At 45.2% G+C, this 24,306-nt stretch overlaps 2 protein-coding genes across 4 annotated transcripts; both read left to right on the top strand.

The window, feature by feature from the left end:
• The first annotated feature begins 6,104 nt into the window (after nt 1–6,104).
• prkacbb (protein kinase, cAMP-dependent, catalytic, beta b) lies at nt 6,105–20,533 on the top strand. 3 transcript variants are annotated; one of them, XM_028976951.1, is made up of 11 exons: nt 7,873–8,676; nt 11,912–11,920; nt 12,733–12,794; nt 13,977–14,105; nt 14,815–14,913; nt 14,991–15,073; nt 15,153–15,279; nt 15,683–15,778; nt 15,920–16,042; nt 17,842–18,006; nt 19,038–20,533. In XM_028976951.1, the coding sequence occupies exons 1-11, from the start codon at nt 8,631–8,633 to the stop codon at nt 19,161–19,163; spliced, it is 1,065 nt and encodes a 354-aa protein (XP_028832784.1). In that variant the 5' UTR covers nt 7,873–8,630; the 3' UTR covers nt 19,164–20,533. The 3 variants fall into 3 exon arrangements, with proteins under 3 accessions (XP_028832786.1, XP_028832784.1, XP_028832785.1); XM_028976953.1 differs by lacking the exons at nt 7,873–8,676; nt 11,912–11,920 and adding an exon at nt 6,105–6,311; XM_028976952.1 differs by lacking the exon at nt 11,912–11,920.
• Nucleotides 20,534–20,875: 342 nt separating this feature from the next.
• exosc4 (exosome component 4) lies at nt 20,876–23,321 on the top strand. The gene is made up of 3 exons (XM_028977853.1): nt 20,876–21,066; nt 22,421–22,627; nt 22,789–23,321. Exons 1-3 carry the CDS (start codon nt 20,896–20,898, stop codon nt 23,143–23,145), a joined length of 735 nt encoding a protein of 244 aa, XP_028833686.1. The 5' UTR covers nt 20,876–20,895; the 3' UTR covers nt 23,146–23,321.
• The last annotated feature ends 985 nt before the right edge of the window (nt 23,322–24,306 follow it).

Below are 24,306 nucleotides of genomic sequence, written 5' to 3' on the forward strand. Positions count from 1 at the left end.
TCACTGGACAATGTGCTGTTAAAGGGAGCGTCCACTGGCGGGTGCTGTAATTTATTCCATTTGCAGGAGCTCTGCTGCGGTAGTGCGAGTTGCCGGCTGTGAAGTGTGCTCCGTTTTTTTGGGAACGAACCTGCGTTTCCATGTTCGGAACTCATTTCTGCAGCATCCATGCAATTTCACCCCCGCCCTGCAGCCTCTGCCATTACCTGGTGTCGTTGAGCAACACTTTTCACAGTCTGAGCTGAGCCTCTTACATTACCGCGATGACTCATGTGAGAAGTGCACAAATTTGCAACCTTGCAAAATTCCACTGGAACCGGAAATAAAATCATTAAAAAAAAAAAGAGCGAAGAACTTCAAACGGCTTAATGAAACAAGGAATCATCATGAAAGAGAAGATGTTCTCAAAGTTCACACGTTCTCCCTGAGGTTTATCATAGCAGTGCCCAGGGCCACCTTCAAACGAGGCTGTTTCAGTCATTAGGATCACAGTGGAGGCACGGAGACACCACACGCCATAACAGGATGGAGCTCCACGCCAGATGTTGCCATACTGAGCAGCTTATGTCACTGTTTTCATCATGATGGAGTGATTTAATCTTCTCAATTAAAGCACGCAAAGGTTTAAATATACTATGCAATTAGTATATTTAGGATGTAGCCATTGTCACTTAAACAATGTCACATAAACACATAAAGCAGTTCCCAGTTCTTCTTGTCACATGTTTCCTCTTGTTGAGCGTCATATGTAAACATGGACATGACAGTGGAACTGTCTCTTCTATCTGCGTGGAACTTGCCCATGATGTCTGGAAGGTAGAAAGTACAGATTTAAAAAAAGTATAAAAAAAAAACACTAATAATAAAGATGAAAAAATGAAACTAGTGTATCATCTCCTACAAGCAAAAGTCTACAGATGGGGGACAAAATTTTATTGCTGCTCAGAGAACAACAGGAGAACGGAGTCTCTTTCTTACACACATCATGCCATTGTAAGGTGGCATAGGGTAGTAGTGGCCTAGTGGGTAACACACTCACCTATGAACTAGAAGACCCAGGTTCAAACCCCACCTACTACCATTGTGTCCCTGAGCAAGACACTTAACCCTGAGTGTCTCCAGGGGGACTGTCCCTGTAACTACTGATTGTAAGTCGCTCTGGATAAGGGCGTCTGATAAATGCTGTAAATGTAAAAAATTGAAATTGTAAAAATTAACAGTGTTTTTCGTGTCACTTGTTTGCATTGGTTCCTTAGTATTGTGATTTAAATAGTTATGTAAATTAATCCATAATTTAAGTACCGTAATGAAGCATTTGTAATCTGTATCTGGTAAAAATAGTACTAACAGTACTAACTCGGCAGTCCCTCTGTTCTGAGGCTGAAGGGCTGGAGGGTGTGAGAACGCAGTTCCGGAACTGAGACTGCAGTTAATATAGGGTCTGAAGCGGGCGGGTGCCAAAAAAATATCCGGACGGTGGTGAGTCGAGGTGAAATGAGTTCTGCAGGCTGGTGGTGAAGCAACGCAGAATATGGGTGGAGCCCAGATGTATCAGAGTCCCACTGAAGCTTCCAGACATGTTTTTTTTTTTACTCTCTCTCTTTCTCTCTCTCTCTCTCTTTTAACTCAGAGTCTGCAGCGCTCGGCACGCTCTCCCTCTCCTCGTCTTTGATTGTCTGGGCTTTGATCTGGCTCTGACGGCCTGCATCATGCAGCATTATCTCCCCGTACTCCGTGCCCTGGTTTTCAGACACGAGGCCTTGGCTGCTCGTGCTCCCCCACAACATCGGCGTAGACCGGGTTCTGCTGCATTTACCGTCCTCTGGGAACGTCGAAGCTTCGCGGATGCACCTCCTCCTTTCCTTTCCTTTCCCTTTTCCTTTCCTAATATCCAGATCATTTTAAGTCTGTTCACATGCTGGTGGTAATTTACATCTGCAGCAGACGCCCTTATCCAGAGCTACTTACAATGAGTACTAACAGGGACTGCCCCCCCTGGAGACACTCGGGGTTCAGTGTCTTGCTCATGGACATCATGGTAGTAAGTGGGGTTTGAACCTGGGTCTTCTGGTATATAGGTGAGTGTATATAGGTAAGTTACTACAACCCATGTAATGACCTGGACCTGCATGTGCTGCTCTGAAATATGATATTAATCATATTTATATGCAGTATTCTGAGGTTAACAAGGTTTTTCTGCAGCCAGTGGCGTGAGTGAGAGAAGCAGTACTAGCACAAGCATCCTAATCGGCTCTTCCATTACGTGGATTTGCATCCTGATGTTCTGATATCTAACAGTCTTCTTTTCAAAGCTATTTAAATCAAGCATCCACACCCCAAAGACAGAAAAAAAGATGAAATCCCACAGCTATTTATCCATGTTCTTAAACTTCATGTCATCTGGGCCTTTTCTTTTTTTTTTTTGGTCTTTCGACTCACCACAAGAGAAGCATCTCTCCATCTTTCGCTCCCTCTGAAGAGATTTTCTCGTCTGAATGAGAGTCGAGAGCCTTTTTTTTACATGCTCTGTCTTTCCTGAGTGTCAGGCATCAATTTTTGTGTGAAGGCCTGAAGTTCACAGCTACAGCTCTGCGGAGGAGTCAGACGGAGACGTTAACTGCAGGAGACGAGGAGGCGGCGGCCGCGGCGTACCGAACCTCAACGTCTGGCCAATGGGCAGGCAGGGTGACTGCGTGCCGGTATGTCGGATGCGGCGGAGGTCAGGGAGACATCGAGTCATATGGGGAATCCATCAACGAAAGCCGCGCTCGCCGAAGAATGTGGGGTCGACAGCCGTGACCTTGCTGTCTGCGCGGTGCGCGGCCGAGACGTCACCTGCGTGCCATCGCTCACTTCACACTGTACATCAAGCGCGCCGGCCTGCGGCCTTCTGACGGGGCGGGAAGGCGGGACGTGTTCCTGAGCCTTAATTAGATAAGCAAATGCCCGATTGAGACTTAGCGGCGTGTTCCGGCCTACACAACAGCTGCCGGAGCCCATCCAACCCAGCTGTGTACACGTCTCTTTGTACACTAAATCAAACGTCCCATTGTGCTCGTCTGGAACACATTAAGGGGTTGGGGGGGGTTTGATATAAAGGGGAGGAAATGGGTAATGTCCTGGAACCGTATCCAACATCCTAATAGGGGCTAGTGATTGATAATAAAGAGGTTGCCAGATCATCTCTCTGTCTTTCTTTCATTCCATCCTCTCGAATTCACATCACACACACACACACACACACACAAACACTTACTGAAGCTGGGAGCGCGGCTGCAGAATGAAGTCACATATTGAGTTTGGGCGTGCACTGAGATCCGGCCTAGAAAAGGCACTCAGGTCTCGGGTTTCGGGGCCTGGGAAGCGAGTAGACACGGGGATGTTTTCAGTCATGACGAAAACTACAGGCCACAGATTTTCTGAAGGAAATATCCAGAACCGCATATGAGACCGCCCAGCACTGTTGTAATAAGCGTTTTGCTCCAATAGGTTTCAGTTTTGTAATCATGCACGTATGTTTTGAGGACATGTTCCGTGAAGTGAATTCACAAGAAATACAAGTTGTGCCCGGAGATTAAAGGTGATTCTGTACGGTGAGGGAGAACTTTGCCATGTCCTAGAGGTACCCTCTGGTTCCAATGCATGTTGGAAACTTATCACTGGTTAGAAAGAAAGGAAAACACACAAGCAAACTTGCACATTGATTTCACACACAACACACTGCAGGCCTGCCGAGCAAGACCTCACGTGCACTGCAGAGCATCAATCACTCGCCCCCAAGCAAGACCTCCTCCCGCACATGGAGCTGATGAAATGCAATATGGACAGCAGCTGGGCATTCGCAGTGGCCATGACATGATGTTTACTGGTCAGAGGAGGAGGAGGAGCGAGAGTTGTGTATGTGTTGAGGAAGGTGTGTGTGAAGGGTTCCATTATCCATTTTCTTTCTTTTTTTTTTTCTTTTGTTTCTTTACATTAAAAGTGAAGTCTTTTTTTTTTGTATTATTTATTCAGAGGGTTATCTGTCCTGACAAGCGAGTGTGGTGGCGCTCCTGCAGAGAGGATGTGACGGGAGACAATTAAATTAGAAAGGCTGCCGCACGCGCCACATCAGCTCTCACGCCATGTAATGATTCTGTTATCGCCTCGTCTATAGTCTCATTGACCGCGATCAACAAAGTATAAAAATCTAATTACTGAATGTGATTTGAGGGGTTAAAAAAAAGCAGGATTCATTAGTTACATTTAGACCTCAGAAAATGATTTTATGCAGACGCCCCTTCAGTGTGTTTTTTACACACTTGAGTAAAAAAGCTTATTAATGAAGTGGCTCTTAATTGGTGCTGTGTGTTAAGGCCGCTGTCTGGAACATTAACAAAACTAATGGCCTGTGTTTACCTCTGCTTTCAGCCTGATTTCCTCAATATGACATAATTAAATATTAATATCTAAATGAGCTACTTTAGCATAGTAGCAATGGACCTGGCGGTAATGAAGAAATGAGACGTTCTTTTTCCAAAAAGAATTACCATCGCTTTAAAATATATATGCATACGGCGCTCACCATACCTAATATTCTCATGCGAGATCATCCCGCGGAAAGCGGTCGGATGTTCGTGTGTTCCGTAATACTGAAGTTGGCTTCTTTAATCTGGGTCAGGCCGTGCGTGGAGATTTGAGCAGTCAAACGCCAGCGGAAAGGCAGCGCAGATCCCGTCTCTCTCTGATGAGGAGGAGAGCACAAAATCCTCGCTAGGTCAAGACAAATCCACCCCGGCTGGATGCTAATCTTTCCCGCCATCGCGGAGTCTGCTTACTGGTTTGCGTGTGTGTGTGTGTGTGTGTGTGTGTGTGTGCGCGAGTGCACAGCCTTGACTCGGGTTTTACATAACAACACGGCCAACGCTGGAGCTCAAGGCAGAGGGCGGCGGCGGTCGCGAACGCCTTGCATTGAGGGTGAGACTCCAACATGTCAGGCCGTGACCCGCGGAGGCCGCTCGCCGCTTGCAGAGAGGGTCCGAAATGCTCCAGACTCACAACTTAACCAAACCACGCTGTCAAATTGTGCAGAACTGTTCGTATTTTTCTGCAATGACTGCAGTTGCCGGGAATGCGTACGGGCATAATTCACCCTAATGTTTCCAACATATTCCTCTCCCCGTACCTAAGTAAAAATAAGCAGTGGGGTCTCTGTGATGATTTAAATAGCCTTCAAGTACAATTAACTGGGGAAAATGCAAAAGGGGATGGAGAGGGAGGGGGCGGGGTGGGGAGGGGAGGAGAATGAGAGAACGAATGAGGGAGACCGAGCAAATGCCAGGCTATGCCGAGTGCCTTCGCACATTCGTTTTCTATTCAGAAGTTTTGATATGTTGCCATGTCAGTCTTTTATCCTGCAAGCAGGATCTGGGACAGAGAAAGTCTGGCCCTAATGAGACCCAGTGCCCTTTAAAATGCTCTGGCCGTGCTGTTGAGCATATTTGGCAGGGCCTTTAAGTGCCGAGCACAAAGAGGCTTTGAACAGAATGAGAAAAAAAAAAAAAAACGCAGAAAACTTTGGGTTTTTTGTCATCCTTCAAACACGCAAGGGTTTGTAAGAACAAGAAAAAGCATAACGATGGCTACTCCTACCGAAGTAAATGTCTGAAAGCACGCTATTACAGGAGATGGAAATCGTATCTGCATCCATCATCACCCTGTTTATCAAAAACGTCAGGGTGGCAAGCTGGAAAGCTGCATGGAAGCAGACGACAACCGGAGCCTGGAGCACTGCTGCCATCTGCTGTACATGCAGGACGCCCCTGAGCAGGAGCACACTCATTCCAACGTTAATTCAAACATTTACCAGACGCCCTGATATCCAGAGCGCCTTACAATCAGTAGTGACAGGGACAGTCCCCCCCTGGAGACACTCAGGGTCAAGTGTCTTGCTCAGGGACACAACGGTAGGAAGTGGGGCTTGGACCCGGGTCTTCTGGTTCATAGGCGAGTGTGTCGCTACCGCCCTGCCATATCTGTGGGCTTTTTTCCCTTCGTTCACGCTAAATAATTGTGTAGCCACAGAGAGCGTCGTACGTGTGAAATTGGTGGTGGAATGTGGAAAGGCGAGTGGATCCGCCGACCTTGAATCAGCCGCGCTGCTCCCCAGCGTCGCTCACACAGCCTTTCACTTCTCCTTTGTCCTTGGGCTTGTAAGGGCCAACAGGGAGACGGACGTGGCGCTTTGCAAACTCGAGCACATCTCTTTTACCTGCGGCCTCAGGTCAGCCGACTTCCTGCATGGAGGCCTCAGGCTTCTTTGGTCATGGACGGTAGGACATGTCCTGCTTTTTAAAGTAAACTCTTGCACCGCTGCTGTCAAAGGCTGCTGTCTGACTTGCCTTTCACTCCTCCTTGTTTCTTAACGTATACTAACGTAATCAGTCTATGTCAAAGCTAAGCTAAGCTAAGCTAAAACGGTCAGAGACTAATTAAAATTATATTCTGTGGGAAGTCTAAATGGCAAGGCCTAATGTGACCCCTGTGTGGTGCAGTTCATGGTTTCAGTTTATATTCTTTTCACTTTAAAAGAATGTGAAGCATTTGGTGCTTAAATTAACTTTAAGCACGTTGGTGGACATTGAAATAACGTGTGCCGCAAATTCTCCTCATCACAGCCGTGATTCAAACCTGCCTAAGGCGCTACAGCTGTCTCATTCTTGTTATGGAAAAGGGTCTGGCCATTTAGAAGCAGAGAGAGACAGGTCTTCAGAGAATGCGGGTGGGGATGCAAGGCATGTTTGGTGCTCTTTTGCCCGGAGATAAAGGCAGGGCCAAAGTAGGGCTCGGATCCACTTCCTTTAACTGAGTAACAGAAGGAGGAATTGAAGCTGACTGTCACCGGTCATTGGTCATGTTGTGCATTAGGATTCTACTGACAGGGGTCATAGTCAGTGGGTTTCATGCTGTGGCCGATTTGCAAAATGCATGCAATTAGGAAAGACACACTCTAGAAATCATGCATTACAAATTAAATGACTAGCTCCTTGTAGAGTACAGTAAATACGTTGTGCCGTACCTCAAATTTACATGTACATTTAAAAAGCTTCCAGGCCTTTGTTGGCTTCCTGAGCTAAGGCTCGTTTACAGTAATTGTTTGGGATGGCTGATGAAGCATATTTAAATGTGTATGTATTATTTGACTCCTTGTAAAAACTCTACAGCCGTGTTATTCTCTGAGCCACTGCCTAGATTTCTGAACACACACACACACACACACATATATATATATATAAACACACACACACACAGTACAGGCCAAATGTTTGGACACACCTTCTTATTCAATGTGTTTTCATGACCAATTACATTTTTAGATTTTCACTGAAGGTATCAAAACTATTAATGAACACATGTGGAGTTATGTACTTAACAATTCTAGTTTCTTCATAATAGCCACCCTTTGTTCTGATTTGTTCTCGATGAGCTTCAAGAGGTCGTCACTTGAGATGCTTTTCCAACAGTCTTGAAGGAGTTCCCAGAGGTGTTTAGCACTTGTTGGCCCCTTTGCCTTCACTCTGCGGTCCAGCTCACCCCAAACCATCTCGACTGGGTTCAGGTCCGGTGACTGTGGAGGCCAGGGCTCCACTTTTTGTTAAGTACATAACTCCACATGTGTTCATTCATAGTTTTGATGCCTTCAGTGAGAATCTACCAACGTAAATGGTCACGAAAATAAAGAAAACACATTGAATAAGAAGGTGTGTCCAAACCTTAGGCCTGTGCTGTACATCTTGCCTGCTTTTTTCATACTGATTTCACCAGGCTTACTTTCCTTTTATTGTATTCTATTTTGTTCAATTATATAACTTTTAGTTAACTATGCACAGTCGGAACAGGGTGGATCAGGATGCATTCCTCTGCGTGGTGTACTGCTGGTAACTGTGCAAGTTGACGTCTCTCCTGAAGTGCCGACGGAGGAGCGCCGGTAGGGGTCGCCGTGGGTCCGTCCCGCGGCCCGTTCGCGCTACGTCACGTCCGGCGCCGCGGGCGCTGGCGGATCCAAGACGGCGTCGTGCGCAGACGACGACCCGCCGTGTGGACGAAAATGGCGCCGCCTGCGAATGTGTGCAGCGCCGTAAACGGCACGCGTGGTCCGCGTTGAGCCAACAGCGGCCGCTTTTACCCCAAATTCACCACAACTTCGGCAATATATTGATACTGAGATTTCAATAGGTCCGAATATGTCAAAAGGACTTTCCAAAGTATTTTATTTTATATGAGTAGATAATACTAGATTTAAAAAAAACGTGTTTATCTCCCCCGGGGCGTCCTTTGACCTTCCTTGCCGGCCCCCGGTCCTCGTCAGGCCGCCGTCCGCTCCGCCGCCACATGCCCGGATGTTTGCGGAAGTCGCCGCTCGAGTGGGGCGTCTGCGCGCAGCGGATCTCTGTCCGGGGCGATCGCCGTTAGCCGAGAGGCATCGTCTCTGAGGCGGCAGCAGCTGCCAGCCGGAGCCCCCGCCGACGCGCCGAGCTTCCCGTCGATGTAAACGCGGATCCCCGAGAAGTCGGCGATCCAGGGAGCGCATTTCGGCAGAGAGCCGCGCCGCCATCTCCAGCCACCGCCGGAGCCACCGCCGCGTCCTCAGGATGGGGAACGCCGCCACCGCCAAGAAAGGCAACGAGCTGGAGAGCGGTGAGTGACGGGGCGGCCGCTCTCATTCATTTCTCCGCCGAGGACCAGGCTCCGCGGCTAAATTTACGGCTCGGTTTTTTTTTATTATTATTATCCAGGATCAGGCCTCAGAATAGTGTGGTCCCGGTGTTTTTTTTTTATTTTTATTTTTAATGACCGAGAACGAGGTATTATGAGATGCAGTAAGGCCCTGGTGTCGTCAGATCGTGGCGTTTCAAACTCAGCAAATCGCCAGCAGCGATTTAAGTCCTTCAGTGCAGGTTACAATTCACAGCTGTGACTCAGTGAAATCAGCCTTTCATAATGTCACCTCTCTCTCTCTCACTCTCTCTCCACATATATCTCTATATCTCTCCCTCTCTCTCCCCGGCCAGGGCTGATGTAGTGCACCGGCTCCTGTCCTGCAGCCCCGTTACCACGTTAGTTGCGCCACAGACGCTGTAGCCGGTGGCAGTGCCAAAAGACCCGGCCCGTGGGTGGCTGCCGCAGCCGGGGAGGCGGCACGCGTGGGTGCCTTGCCGCCCGGGCCTAATGAGCCGGGGCCGCGGAAAGGGGACGGAGGATGAATGAATTTGTTTTTTCGTCCCGAGCGTCCCTAATCTGAAGGTCCCCTCTGCGGCACGCGCCGCGTTGTCATTGACTGGGACAGCTTGTCATCAGACCTTCGTCAGAGGATAAGCGTAATTACGAGCTTTGAGAGGCTTGACGCAATCGGCCCTGGGCCTGTATTAGTTTGTAGTGTGACACTTTGATGCCTGCCGGTGCGCGGAGCCGCGCTCACTCGTGGGACAATATTCCCACGGGTTAACAGTGTAAACAGTCACGTTTTCAGGTTCAGCTGTTAGATTAAAACACCGTTTGACGTCTGTGGCTTCTTTTAAACCTGTTTTTTTAATAACTTAGTGATAAAAAGTTGCGGTGTGGAGGGAAGGTGTACCGTTAATCCTGTTTGTGTTCGGCGTGGGCCGTCCAACACATGACAATAAATACATCGCGCCCTCACCGACAGTCGTCTGATCGACTTTTAATTGTGCTCACACAATTTGGTGGGGCAGTGCCCCGTAATCAGAAGCTTGCCGGTTCGAATCCCGATCCGCCGGGTGCCACTGAGGAGCGCCGTCCCCACACACTGCTCCACGGGCGCCTGTCATGGTTGCCCACAGCTCACCAAGGGTGATGGTTAAATGCAGAGGACAAATTTACATTTACAGCATTTATCAGACCCCCTTATCCAGAGAGACTTACAATCAGTAGTTACAGGGACAGTCCCCTCCTGGAGCAACTTTGAGTTAAGTGTCTTGCTCAGGGACAAAGTGGTAGTAAGTGGGATTTGAACCTGGGTCTTATGGTTCATAGGCAAGTGTGTTACCCACTAGGCTACTACCACACTCACATTCAGTGTGTGCACCGTGTGCTGTGCTGATGCATGCCGATGTCTTTGTGATTTGCGGTCTTGGCAGGAGACGGGCGAGTGCTGGCTTCACTCTAAATTGTTATAACAGTGACCCACATCAAAGGCTAATCTACGGCAACTGAGGCCTGCTGCTGGGCTCGCTCACCTTTCGGGCGGTACACCCATCGGTAGGGACCGTGAGTGGCGGATAACATCCCCACCCCCCGTTAAAACGCGCTTTTGGCGGTTATTACGGCTGGTGACCGTATAGAGTCATATAGAGCAGCAGGATGTTCAGTTTGAACAATTTAATAAAACTTAAGCTTTACAAGCTTTTCCTGCTTTTACTGCCGGGTCCTGGTCTCCGTCCCTTGGCAGTCCTGGCAGGCGCCACCCTCTCACCATGCCTGTGGTGGAGTGAAGAAGCGTTCCTTAAAAGGTCACGGCCGCGTGCATGGATTGCTCAGACTGTATGTTTTCACGCTGAGTGCTGTAGATGATAATATTTCACAATAATAGTTTTTTTTTTTTTTTTTAGGAATGCATTATGTATTCTGTTTAATTGCAAAGTAGCTTGGACATCATGCAGGGTTCCCACGGGTCAGGGAATTTCAGTGGTGGCCTAGTGGTTAAGGAAGCGGCCCTGTAATCAGAAGGTTGCATGTTCGATTCCCGATCTGCCAAGGTGCCACTGAGGTGCCACTGAGCAAAGCACCGTCCCCACACACTGCTCCCCGGGCGCTTGTCATGGCTGCCCACTGCTCACTCAGGGTGATGGGTTAAATGCAGAGGACAAATTTCACTGTGTGCATCGTGTGCTGTGCTGCTGTGTATCACATGTGACAATCACTTCACTTTACTTTATAAAGGCATTTCCGGCCATGGAAGACATTTGGGTGCCAAGTTTAATAGCATATAGTGCAGTAGGCAAAACCTGAACATTCTAGACACCAGTCGACACATGCCCTTACATTTGCTAGCTTACCAAACATGCCGGGCAAGTGTAAAAATGAAGAGTTTAAGGACTTGCTCACCCAAAGTGATGAAATAAAAGCTGCATGTAGAGGGTGTGAGAGATGGAGTTGAGTGTTCAGTTTGTTCCATTCCACACGGCAAGTTGCATATGTTTAACAACTGTGGTATAAGTGCAGTTTTTGATTCTATAACCCCTTTATAAATGCCATTTTCTGCTCATCACTCAACCATTTACATTGGACATTTCTTTATGTGTCTGCTTTTTGGTCAAGGAATTTTAAGTCTGACTTCACATTCATTTGATTGATTGGTTGATTACTTAGTCCGGCATTTGTCACCATGAGGGAAAAAAACTACACCATAAACAACACAGTCATGTTATTTGTTTTATGAATATTTGGCCTTCAGTTGCACTCGGTTTTATGCATCACACGATTGGCATCTTTTCTCCACAAGGTTTCTAATGGCGGAAGAATATGAAAGTGCTATATGTCTCTGTTATGATAATCGCCTTCAGACAAGTTGACTGGTTGCTGTTCTCATTCATGCTTATATAAAACTGACATAAATATGTAATGCAAACTAGCATCGCAGTGTTGTATCTGTTCAAGGACTGTTTAAACAATGCTTTTTATGTACTGTTACTTCTGTGTCCTAACCATATTTTTCATATTTCTGTCTCTCAGTGATCTTTGATTGATGCTGGCGCTTGGCACATCTGCTTCATGTGTTTCGTATATATGATGTGCTTATTAAATACATAACTCTGTTGCTGTGTCTCTCTCTTCTCTCCTCTCTCCTCTCTTCTTGTCTGTTGCCATCACGTCCATGTCGGTGAATGTTCCTGCTAACCCTGGTGATCATTAGAGACCTTTGGTATGCTTACCGTTTCGTTTGTTGGCCAGAATTACAGAAACGATCAGACCTGACTGTATGATTGCAGTCCTTGCGAATCTGTTTCTGTTATTCTGCCCGTTTCTTCATGTGTGCCTGGTTTTGTTTTTTGCTCCGGTGTATGTCATCCCCTCCCCGCATACATTTTGTGTTCCTTTGTGTGTTTTACGGAGCTGTTATGCGGTCAGCTGCATGATGTGGGACACTCAGCCCTCTACTTGCCCCACTGCCTGGTGTGAACTGTGACCTGACCTCCCATGTGGTGTTTTCTCCGTTAAGATTGTGTTTTAATGTACATGGGTGTTGGTGGCGTTCAGAACAGGACCACAGACTGATTGGATCTGCGTCAGTCCGCCTGTTCACAATTCCCACATACATTAAAGGATTTCTGCGGGTTTTCTGTTTAATAAGTAATAGCTAGAAAAGGGAAGTTTGTGAACAAACATCGTGTTGGTTGATCAAGCTGGTTAAAGGTTACATTCAAACAAATGAAAGAAAAGCCTAAATCAAATCTGGTGAAATAGTGAAAATGTTGATGAATACTACATGTATGTGAAAGGAACAAATCCTTTGTTCAAATGTTAAAAAATTTAAAAAGATGAGTGCCTGGAGGTGGTTTGGATATACATCTCTCCAATTGGACAAAGAAGTTTAGTGCTTGCATGTTAAAAGAAATTTGAGGGAGAATATGAAAATTGAATATAAGAAGAAAAGATTTCAGCTTGATCAGCCAACACAATTTGTGAAACACCATCCAGCAGTTTCTGAATCCTTTTTCTTTTTTCATCCTATAGTGAAAGAGTTTCTAGCCAAAGCCCAAGAAGACTTCCTTCAGAAATGGGAGTGCCCACCACAGGTGAGACGGCCTGATGCTTTTCCGCTTCTGTCCACTTGACCGTCATTTGTGGTCCGTTTCACACTGTGTCACAGTTTTGTAGCAATGGGTACTAGGAAGTAGAGGGTCCTTGTCTTAAGTAGTGGTGTGAACCTTCACTGGTCTTGATTTTGATTTTTCATTACTATGCATCCAGTATATTTTGTACATTGTCACATTATTTTCAAATACAAGCGTTAAGGTCTCGTACACCCATGTGGACACTTTGACTTGCAACAATGAGCAGAAAAACAGTCGGAGTTCAGTCCGTGCTCACCTGGTAACAGTCGTACATACTGGTAGTTCTCCTTTAAATTCACACGGGACTATGCTGTGGCCAGAGTTAGTCGTCTGCCCCAGTCCTGATGCAGATTGACTCGACCAAGCAAGACTGGTCCAAGCTCCTGTTGCCCCTTTATTGTTTTAATTTGTATTACATAAAAGCAGTAACATTTGTTACGTGTAAACTCCCGGTAAGACTATAATGTCGTGATGTAGATTTCTGAACACTCAGAGATGTCAAGATCAGCTTTTCCTCCATTCTCGCTTTGTGTGTGTGTTTGAAGTGGCAGAAATAACACACTGCTGCTTTGATTCCATTGGTCACACGACCAGTTGTCCTTCATTTTAAACACATTTAATACCCCTTGTGTAGGATATTTTAAAAATGTATCACTCTCAGCAGCCCTGTGGCTACATTTGAAACAAATGTACATGCAATCAGATGACTTATTTTATCTGAATTGGCCTTAAAAAAATAAACATTTTTTTTTTGGAATTATAATCCATCGCAGGTCAGATCCCACACTGGAAGGAAACAAAACACCGGCGCGTTCATTCATGTGTTAGATACGCGTTAGATATTTGTAAATGATTCACTTTGATTTACTGCCTTAACCTGGAAGTCACAAAAGCGATGGGTGACAAAAATATGATTGTAGGTCAGCTTGAACAGTAGCAGCCTTAAACCAGTTTAAAGTGAAAGTGAAGTGATTTTCAGTGTGAAACGCTGCAGCACAGCACATGGTGTTGATTGTAGTATTATATTTATTTTTCAGCTTATTACTACATTTACGTTCTGGTTATGTGTGTGTTTTATATATGTATATATGTGTGAACCATGTCATGCACAGCAGACCCATTCACATAGTTTGTCTTCCTCAGTGTACGACTGGTCTAGACGACTTCGATAGACTGAAGACACTAGGCACGGGTTCATTCGGCAGGGTTATGCTGGTCAAGCACAAATCAACAGAGCAGTTCTATGCCATGAAGATTTTGGACAAGCAGAAGGTGAGCACATTTGCCTGAAGTTGTTTTGTTTTTTTTTTTTTGTCCCTTAACACTAGACGGGTTGGGCTAAAAATTTATCTCGATATGAAGGTAAAGTGAAAGTGAAGTGATTGTCATTGTGAAACCTTCAGCACAGCACACGATGACACAACGAAATGTGTCCTCTGCTTTTAACCCAGCGACTCAGTGAGCAGTGGGCAGCCATGACAGGCGCCTGGGGAGCAGTGTGTGGGGACGGTGCTTTGCTCAGTGGCACCTTGGTGGATCGGTATTCGAACTGGCAACCTTGTAATTGTAGGGCCGCTTCCTTAACCGCTAGGCCACCACTGGCGGCCTATCGATGGCAGTTATCGATGATTATAGATTATAGTTTATCAGTTTCAGTCTGGCAATATAAAAAAAATGTGAGGAAAAATTTAATCGTTCAATATGATGAAGCAAGATATTCAGCAATAGTACTAAAACAAGTAGAGAGAATAAAGTAGACAATGTCCTCCTGTAAAAGTATCCTAATATAATGTAAAAGATTGTACGGAAGGCTTTGATGCAACGATTTTATGCAAATCATCTAATTATTATTGTATTATTATATGCAGTCATGGAAATTATGCATCATTATTTGACTGACAGCTTGCCCAGCCTGCTTTCCTGACTCCTTCATAGATCATGTTGTCCTGATACCCCGCCATCATGTTTTTGTTGTGATCAGGTGGTGAAGCTGAAGCAGATTGAGCACACACTCAATGAAAAGAGAATACTGCAGGCCGTCTCATTCCCTTTCCTCGTCAGATTGGAATATGCCTTCAAGGTACATTTTCTGCACCGTGGTTTCTGTCATTTCATCTGTCGTTCATCAGGAGCTGACCTTCGATGACTTGTTTTCAGGACAATTCTAACTTGTATATGGTGATGGAGTATGTCCCAGGAGGAGAGATGTTCTCACACCTGCGGCGAATTGGAAGGTTCAGGTCAGTACGGCTGTCTGTTTGTGTGTGTTTTCAGTGTCGCCTGATAATCTAAAATTTGCCTTCCTATGTTGTTCTGCAGTGAACCGCACGCTCGCTTTTACGCTGCACAGATAGTCCTGACCTTCGAGTATCTCCATTCATTAGACCTCATCTACAGAGACCTGAAACCAGAGAACCTGCTGATCGATCAGCATGGCTACATACAGGCAAGCACTGAACGCCCCTGCGAAACGGCTTGATTGAATTCATTTCAGCTTTTTCAGGTGTTTTTCACACCTACATTCATAATGTTTGACTGGCAGATGCACATAAACAGTCACATCTGGAGATGATCTCTTAAATGTCGGGGCAGGCTGCTGAGTCATTTCCCAAAACGCTTCCTTGCCATACTTAGTGGCTGCTGTAGTGAAGTGCATCATTAATAAGTGGCAGCCTGAATATTTAGCATTGTGGAGAGCAGCAGGGAAGAGTTTGCATTGTAACATGAATCCTTAATTTACTGGAGGAACCAATAAAAAAGGAAATGTTTCTGAGATATGGATTGGAGTAGGTCAACTGCAGCCCTCCTTCCTGAATTTCAGAGTGTTTGTGTCCCCTCGCTTTCTCTAGGTGACTGATTTTGGGTTTGCAAAGAGGGTGAGGGGCCGAACCTGGACGTTGTGTGGAACTCCGGAGTATTTAGCACCTGAGATCATCCTCAGCAAGGTGAGACCTGTGTGTGGTGTTGGGATATTGTTTTTATCTTTGGGTTTGGCTTTTGAGGTTTTTAATTAGTCAGTCAGTTACTAATGGACTAATAATCTACTAATGATGAGTGTTGATGGAATCCTTTTTCTGCTTGTGCAGGGCTACAACAAAGCTGTTGATTGGTGGGCACTGGGGGTCCTCATCTATGAAATGGCAGCTGGATATCCCCCATTCTTCGCAGATCAGCCCATTCAGATATATGAAAAAATTGTGTCTGGGAAGGTTAGTCTGAGTCACATCACATTCTGAAGGCATGTGGCTTTGAGGCTTTTATCAGGTTTACAGTCCCTTTGGTGTAAACTGAGCAGGTTTAATGGGTGCTGGATATAAAAGTTTCTATTAAGCTTCTTAAGTCTGGTAGATGTTCAAAAACACCTCTGACCCTGCTTCTGAATCCAGAATCAGCTGTGGGGAGAAAGATTTAGGCTCTGTATATAGGAGAGCACTTTTCCCTATAACATGTTAACAGTTTCTTAAAACTTCCACGTTCACAACGGAGCGTTATCTGAAATGTTATCATCCACACGGATACACAGAGAATGTCAGGAATGCCGTTTTAACCCCCCCCGCCACACCTGTAACTTTCTCACCCAAAGCGCCCTCCTTGGCTGGCATCTGGTTCTCCTCCACAGTGAGTTAACAGGTTAAAATCCTGAAGAATATTCAATGTTTGATCATTTTGTAAAGGGCTCTAGTTGACCAAAAAAATCTGAAAAATGTATGAGGATTTTATGGCAGAATATGTGCGTGTACATTTTTGACAGTGAAGAGTGCGAAAGGGTGCAAAATACATCCCAGAGTATGGCTGACATGAGTAAAAACAGTGGATAACAAAAATTTGGCTGAAAGCATGATTTCCTAGAGGAATTCATGCCACAAGCTCTAACACAGCCAGAATGGTCGCCAAATAAAAAGAAAATGGGGCAAAATGTACAAAAAGGATTTTACCCAGAAAAAGGCTTAATTAGCCATTTGACCATGTTTCATTATTGCAGTGTGGGCATTACCACGAGGTTCTCTCACTCTCTCTTGAGTTAATGTAACAAGGTTCCCCATGTGTGCAGAACAATGTTTGTTGAAGGAACACAACTGTTCCTATGGACCTTTTATTACCAGAAGCATTTCTCGTAACTGTTATAGGCTATATAGTTATATAATTAACCACAGAATCCCTAATGCCTGCTTTGGTCAATATTACTCAGTATTACTTTACTCTTAGATGTCATCCATACTCTGGGAATGCATAATTTTCAGGATTTTAACCCCTTAAATGCCAGTTTAAACATTTGTATTATTGATTGATAATCCATAAATCCATAAAAAGTATTTTCCATATAATAAATAGTAGGGGGATGCGACATTAGAGTCTTGGACATGTCATAGATCAACAACAAAACTGATATGATTGCATTAGTATTTTTTTCTGTCAAATTATGCCTCCCTCGTAAAATATGTTGATGTATGAGGATTTTATGGCAGTTTTTGTGCATGTACACAAAGAGGGTGAGATGGTAGTCCCGAGGAATGGGGCACAAGGGTTTTACACGTATTTGTTCTCCAGCCTCATCTTTTCATTAGAAATGTGCACCCATAGAGAGGATTTCTTGCTGCTTTATGAGGTTCTGAAGATGCCACGGTGTGTCATCCACCATTGTAGTATGTAGGACACTCTGGGCTATAGGCCAGGTTAGAGTTTGGGATAGAGTTTGCTATCCACACAGAAACATGGAAAAAATAAATTCACTCAGGAACCAGTTTTAGAAAAGAACTTCTCTGGGTCTCCTGAACGGCGTCTCCGTGTGGACGAAAGGCCAGATCAGACAGAAATTATCCAGTTTTAGAGGGAAACGTTCTGGTGTGGGTGTGATTGATTTGCCATGTCTTCACCGAGAACCGTTTTTTCAGCTGAAGAAGACCTGACTCGAGTTCCAGGAGAATTCTTTAATGCATCTGTTGGAATACGACCAGAGCAATGATCTTATTCAGTTTTTATTTCAAATTGATGCCTTTTCATTCTACAGGTCAGATTCCCCTCCCACTTCAGCTCAGACTTGAAAGACCTTTTGAGGAACCTCCTGCAGGTCGACTTGACCAAGCGCTACGGCAACCTGAAGAATGGGGTCAACGACATAAAGAACCACAAGTGGTTTGCCACGACAGACTGGATTGCCATCTATGAGAGAAAGGTACATCAGTAGTCTCCATACTACCGTGCTTCGGCTACACTTCAGGGCGATTCTTCTGGGGGTGCTTCAATAAGATGTTGCATGTTGGGTGTGTTTGTGAATGTACGGCCCAGGCGTCTAGGGCCATGCAACAGTTTACTCTTCTCATTTCTGAAATCTGTATTCTGTCTAGAGGAAAGGACAAACACACGCACCCAAAGGTCACCAGTTGATCCATAAAATTTAATCCCAATACATTTTTGACTTAGGTTGTGCAGCTGTTTGTATAGTGTGCCGTTTTAGGCCGCTAACTTGTGTTACATGGGACAGTGAATGCAGAGAGACTCTCAATTTATTTTGTTACGCTGTCCTTTATGATCACATTTACGATATTGTCTTATATGATAATGCACACCCCTTCCCCCGGGCAGGGAAAAGCAGGTGATGGACCATATGAGGTTGAAGGGGGTTTACAGTGTGTGTACAAGCCACCATTTACATTTCTGGGATTTATCAGGCACCCTTAACCAGAGCGACTTACAATAAATAGTTTCAGGGACAGTCCCCGCTGGAGACATTCAGTGTCTTGCTCAGGGACACAACAGCAGTAAACGGGGTTTGATCCTGTCGTTGAGGTCTCAACGTGTTACCCTCCAGGCTACTGCTAGAAATAATTAAAGGGCTCTGTGACCTGCATACCCGGAGTAGTTCTCTGGGAAGTCCTCTGGGTGGACAAAGCATGAGAAACGGGAGGTAACCTTTCCCTTTATGACGACATAAGGGGACAAATTCCACATCTGACTTTGGAATCTGATCTTGGGTTGCCGCTCTCAGAATGGCCAAAACACTCTTAATACATATCGCCATTTCTAGCCACTGCAAGACCACAGACAGGCTAGGGGAACTCTTATTAATGTTAAATAATCTCTGTTAAATAATAAAGTGACATTTTCATGGTATGGGACCTTTTAACTGTTGCGTTTCCTGGATGACGAGGGTGTCCTTTCAACTAATGCTGCTTTTTAGATAACAGCTGTGTTTGTGTTGTGCAGGTGGAGGCTCCCTTCATACCAAAGTGCAGAGGTCCCGGGGACACAAGCAACTTTGATGACTACGAGGAAGAGGACATTCGCGTGTCAGTTACAGAAAAATGTGCAAAGGAGTTTGCTGAGTTTTAGTGTCAAAAATGTGGATACATCAGGGCTTTATGGAAACACAACTTCACAGCTCAAGAAATAAGGGGATCCTTGCACTCCAAAGACATGGGGGTGGGCAGAGACCACAACATCATCCAAAGTTGATTGCATAGTTTCTTCCTTCCTTCCACCTCTGACTAAAGGAGATCACAATTATGCTTGTGCCCAGTTGTACGCCGGTACAGTAAAGCAGACACAGCCCTTTGGAACCTCTTTATTCTATTGGCCCATCCCGTCTGTCCCTGTCGTTCAAGCCGGACGCAGTTGTTTGTGAATGATGTATTCCATTAATAATGGTGTTTTGAGTACAAATTTTTTTTTTTTTTTTTTAAGGCCAATTTCACTTCCAAGTGTCAGCGCAGTATGACCCAGTTGTTCTTGGCATGATCGCACTAGTGAAGAAAGGTGTTGCCTCAAATATTCGTTTTTTTTCTGTTACGAAGTAGTTTCATTTCATTTATTTTTACATAATATGGGAGAAGAACTCTTACCTCAGACTTCCAAATCTAGCCCTAATTAGTCTTCATTTACTGTGCATATCCTTTTTAATCATTTAGCCTAGAAGTACGACTAATGTTCAAATCAAAGGGTTAAATTCTGAATGACATTAATTTGCTTGTATGCAGTAATGCTGGATTGAATTTTACCCTTTACGTGGTTTATAGAAGTGGAGCACCTCCTCTTCATCTGTTATTGCCTTAGATGCCCAAGACCACCGAACCTGGCAAGCTTCCTCCTCAAGATTATTGTTACCACAAGGCAGGCCTAATTATCAGAGGGAACAAACATTTTTGACCTTAGTGTCTCTGACTGACGAACCACTATAACTGACACATTTTCTGATGTATATTATGGATATTATGATCAAGTAATTGTATAGTGCATCCACGAGAAGCCCCTTTAATAACTCTAAGATCTCATCCTGTTTGATTATACTTTTTGTGTAAGGTCTGTGTTAGAGGACTGACTGGGCCATGCTGCCACATCTGCACTGTCTGCTAATAGAACTGTTACGTTTCCCTTTTCCACATCAGGCTGCGGCTCCAGCTGTTTTGCAAAGTTGTCTTGTCTTTGTTTTATTCCTATGACAGAATGTAGAGTTGAAACTTAGTTATACATATTGTGTAAAATGCTTGATTTTCAAGGTACATTCTTACATATACACACATGCATCATCTTTATTACAACAAACCTGGAGAAAAAAGGTGGAGGTGTGATGGCCTCTGCTTCTTTCTATATGACATAATCCAGTTATTGTTCAGCCCATAATGCATTTATGCATTGTTTCTTAAATATGTTTTTATTTATACACATATTAGAGATATGCTAATAAATTTTATTTTTAAAGTTGATATGTTTCTCTCTCTCTGTCTCTCTTAGGGTCAGTTTATCGTTCATGGATTAACTAGTCTACAAAATCTAGTCTACAAAATCCATTATGTCTAGGAAATGATTCTTCACCTATGGGTAAAAAAACAAAAAAACAAGAATAGAACATGAACATATATATATATCAATAACACAGGAGTTACATCCATAAATAAATTACGCAAGCCGAGAGCCACTTAATGTTCCACACCTGCTTCAGATCCCATCATTCAAGCGCTTCGCCGATCCTACGTCACTACGTGGCGTAACGCCGCTGCAGGTGCATTGTGGGTAGTGTAGTTTTTGCTCTCCACGTGCGTAGTCGTCTACGCGAAGCGTCTCCAACATGGCCGGAATTGAGCTGCTGTCGGATCAGGGGTATCGACTAGATGGACGCAGAGCCACCGAGCTTCGCAAAGTACAAGCGCGGATGGGTGTATTTGCTCAGGCGGACGGGTCTGCGTATTTAGAGCAGGGAAACACCAAGGCGCTGGCAGTGGTCTACGGTCCCCATGAGGTAACTAGCCCTGCAGGACCCCGCGTTGTGCTCACGTTTTTCTACGTCGTTTTTTTTTTTTTTTTTTTTTTTTTTTTTTTTTTTTTTTTTTGCAAGACAACCCAAATGTTGTGCCACGCTGGCGGATAACAATGCAAGAGTCACGGTAAATCGTGAAAATTCGAAGTGATATAGCCGCTCTTCCAACTTGTGGCGTTCGCCGCGCTTGTGACTTTTGCATAAAAGTTCCTAATGGTAAAATAGAGAATATTTTAATATACATTAATATTGCCTCTCATCTGGGGATCAAACTACACGTGTAAATCCTTGTGCATCGTGCACGTACACACTTGTGAAAGCCGCAGATAATTGGGTTAGTGTCGCATTTAGGGTTAGACTTTTATTTTGAAGAGCGGCTGTATTATTACGCCTTTTCACCAATTATCGGCTTCCGCGATCGAAAAAGCCAACGCGCGTGTGATGTTCACAGACATGCATTACTTTGCGATGGCTTGTGAGATTTCCAGGCTTTCTTTTGGTGTGTAACAGAAGATCTGTGAACGTCTGTCGAATACAGAACCCACTGCTAACTTACCAAAGTTCGACCACATAAACCAGTACAAGCGTGTACAGAACTGTGGCAAGGCGCAGCAGGGACGTACAAGGTGCCGTGTGTCGCAGAGTAGTGCAGTTTGTTCCTATGGTGCTATATAGAGACCCATAATGCAGTTTGTATTGACGTTTTGATGAAATAATTAAGATTTGAGTGGTTGGACATCACAATGCACGCAGTGTAGATCGCTGCGTTCCACCCATCCTGCGAGAGATGAAGGGAACGTCGCTCGTGTCCGGGGTCACCGTGTCCCAGACCCCTTGGTGGGCAGGCCGATTCTGGCCACGGGTCTGCATCCTTAGCTGCTGGGCGTGAGATGAGACCTGTATCCAAGGCTGGCACCCATCTTGATGGGCTGCACATGGCAGCTTGGAACCACAGACAGACAAACCGGAAGGAGGTTCTGCAAAAGGGGCATCATAATATTTTAAATTAAATCAACCAGTCGGCCTTCATTAGTTTTAGGAAACTAACCAATCAGCTGTCAGCTAGAACCCTGATCTTTTTTTAAAGTGAAGTGATTGTCACATGTGATACAGCACACGGTGCACACAGTGAAATTTGTCCTCTGCATTTAACCCATCACCCTGAGTGAGCAGTGGGCAGCCATGACCGGCGCCCGGTCATGGCGCCCCACCACTGCTTTTATCGAAATGTTGCTCACAGTGTCACAGTTGGGGGGTCATTTCCGTGGCTGGGTGACCTCCAGATCCGAATGGGACCCTGTCCAACCTGAAAAGCACCCACGATGTTGTTTCGCAGGTGCGAGGCCCAAGGGCCAAGAGCCTCCACGACCGCGCGGTCATCAACTGCCAGTACAGCATGGCCACGTTCAGCACCGCGGAGAGAAAGCGGCGCCCGCACGGGGACCGCAAGTCGAGCGAGATGAGCCTCCACCTGAAGCAGACGTTCGAGGCCGCCGTGCTCACCCAGCTGTACCCACGGTCACAGATCGACATTTATGTCAAGGTGCCGTCATTGTCCTTTTCAGAATACCCTGAACGCGACTGTGCGATTATTTTGCCTTATTCATTATGCAAATTAAACAGAATATTGACTATATGTGTCAGAGATTCACATTCCTGGCCGATGGCGAGCCCGGTGAAATATTTCTACCTCCTCTTCCACAGATCTTGCAGTCAGATGGAGGAAACTACACGGCCTGCGTAAATGCTGCCACCCTGGCCGTCGTCGACGCAGGCATCCCGATGCGCGATTACGTGTGCGCCTGTACGGCAGGGTTTGTGGACGACACGCCGCTGGCGGACCTTTGCCACGCCGAGGAGAGCGGCGGCGGCACGTCACTGAGCCTGGCCCTGCTGCCCCGCAGTGGGCAGATCGCTCTGGTCCAGATGGACGCACGGATCCACCAGGATCACCTGGACACTCTGATGGAGGCGGCCATGACCGCCTGCAAGGGGGTCAGCAGAGTCCTGGACGGGGTGGTGCGCCAGCACCTGCAGGAGGTTTCTGTGTTGACGGCGTAGTCGTTCAGTGGGGTTTTCTGGAGGCTAAATGGACTCTGATGGAAATTCTTTTTTTTTTTTTTTTTTTACAGTGCACTTTTCTATAATAGTCTGTACTCCCTAATGAAATGTGCTTTCTTGCAGTTAATTGCATTATGAGGTAATTCAAATATATAATGGAAAAAAATTTTTTTTTACATGACTTGTCCATCTGTTCACTAAAAATTAGTGAAGCACTTGATGTGGAAGGCTATTTATATTGATATGAAGACATGACAGATACTCCTCTGATGTCTGTATAAAGTCCAATAAATTGGCCATAATATGTCAAGCAAGTAATGGAAAGTCTTTCATTTATATAATGGGCTTGTGTAAAATGTAACACTTTCTTTACATTTTTCAATGAACCACTGATGACATTTACATGTACAGCACTCATCAGACACCTTTATCCGGAGTGACTTACAATGAGTAGTTACAGGGACCGTCACCCTGGAGACACTCGGGGTGAGTGTCTTACACTCAGGTCTTACACAATGGTATTAAGTTGGGGTTTCAGCCTGGATCTTCCGGTTCATGGGCGAGTGTCTTAACCACTAGGCTACTAGCACCAATCTATTTTTTCATTACTGATGGAAATTATTATTTATTTATGTTTAAAGGAAAGAAGAAAAAACTAACACTCTACCATTAATTAATGTAATAACACTTGGGAAAGTTTCAGGCGGGTTATTTCCACAGCAGGAGATGGGAAACTTGTCTTTGGTGAGGTTTGGCTGAGCAGGTCACATTGAGGAAAAATATGTATAGAACGTTGTACTTCGTACCTGTTCTTTTTTTTTTTTAGATAAACTGCAAGCCGTACAATTTTTTATGTACAGTACAGGACACACCTTCTCATTCAATGTGTTTTTTGACCATTTACATTGGTAGATTCTCACTGAAGGCATCAAAACTATGAATGAACACAAAAAAAGGTGAAATAACTGAAAACATGTTTTATATTCTAGTTTCTTTGCTCTGATTACTGCTTTGCACACTCTTGCCATTCTCTCCATGAGCTTCAAGAGGTCGTCACCTGAAATGCTTTTCCAACAGTCTTGAAGGAGTTCCCAGAGGTGTTTAGCACTTGTTGGCCCCTTTGCCTTCACTCTGCGGTCCAGCTCACCCCAAACCATCTGG

This window comes from Denticeps clupeoides, chromosome 4, assembly GCF_900700375.1.
Source record: "Denticeps clupeoides chromosome 4, fDenClu1.1, whole genome shotgun sequence".
In the NCBI taxonomy this organism is placed as follows: Eukaryota; Metazoa; Chordata; class Actinopteri; order Clupeiformes; family Denticipitidae; genus Denticeps; species Denticeps clupeoides.

What these genes read in the sequence shown, in the direction of transcription:
- prkacbb (XM_028976951.1), top strand. Translation starts at nt 8,631, where the DNA reads ATGGGGAACGCCGCCACCGCCAAGAAAGGCAACGAGCTGGAGAGCG. An exon ending in AATGGGAGTGCCCACCACAG is followed by an intron (nt 12,795 to 13,976) that starts GTGAGACGGCCT and finishes TGTCTTCCTCAG; the next exon opens with TGTACGACTGGTCTAGACGA. An exon ending in AGATTTTGGACAAGCAGAAG is followed by an intron (nt 14,106 to 14,814) that starts GTGAGCACATTT and finishes TGTTGTGATCAG; the next exon opens with GTGGTGAAGCTGAAGCAGAT.
- exosc4 (XM_028977853.1), top strand. Translation starts at nt 20,896, where the DNA reads ATGGCCGGAATTGAGCTGCTGTCGGATCAGGGGTATCGACTAGATGGA. An exon ending in TGGTCTACGGTCCCCATGAG is followed by an intron (nt 21,067 to 22,420) that starts GTAACTAGCCCT and finishes GTTGTTTCGCAG; the next exon opens with GTGCGAGGCCCAAGGGCCAA. An exon ending in AGATCGACATTTATGTCAAG is followed by an intron (nt 22,628 to 22,788) that starts GTGCCGTCATTG and finishes CCTCTTCCACAG; the next exon opens with ATCTTGCAGTCAGATGGAGG.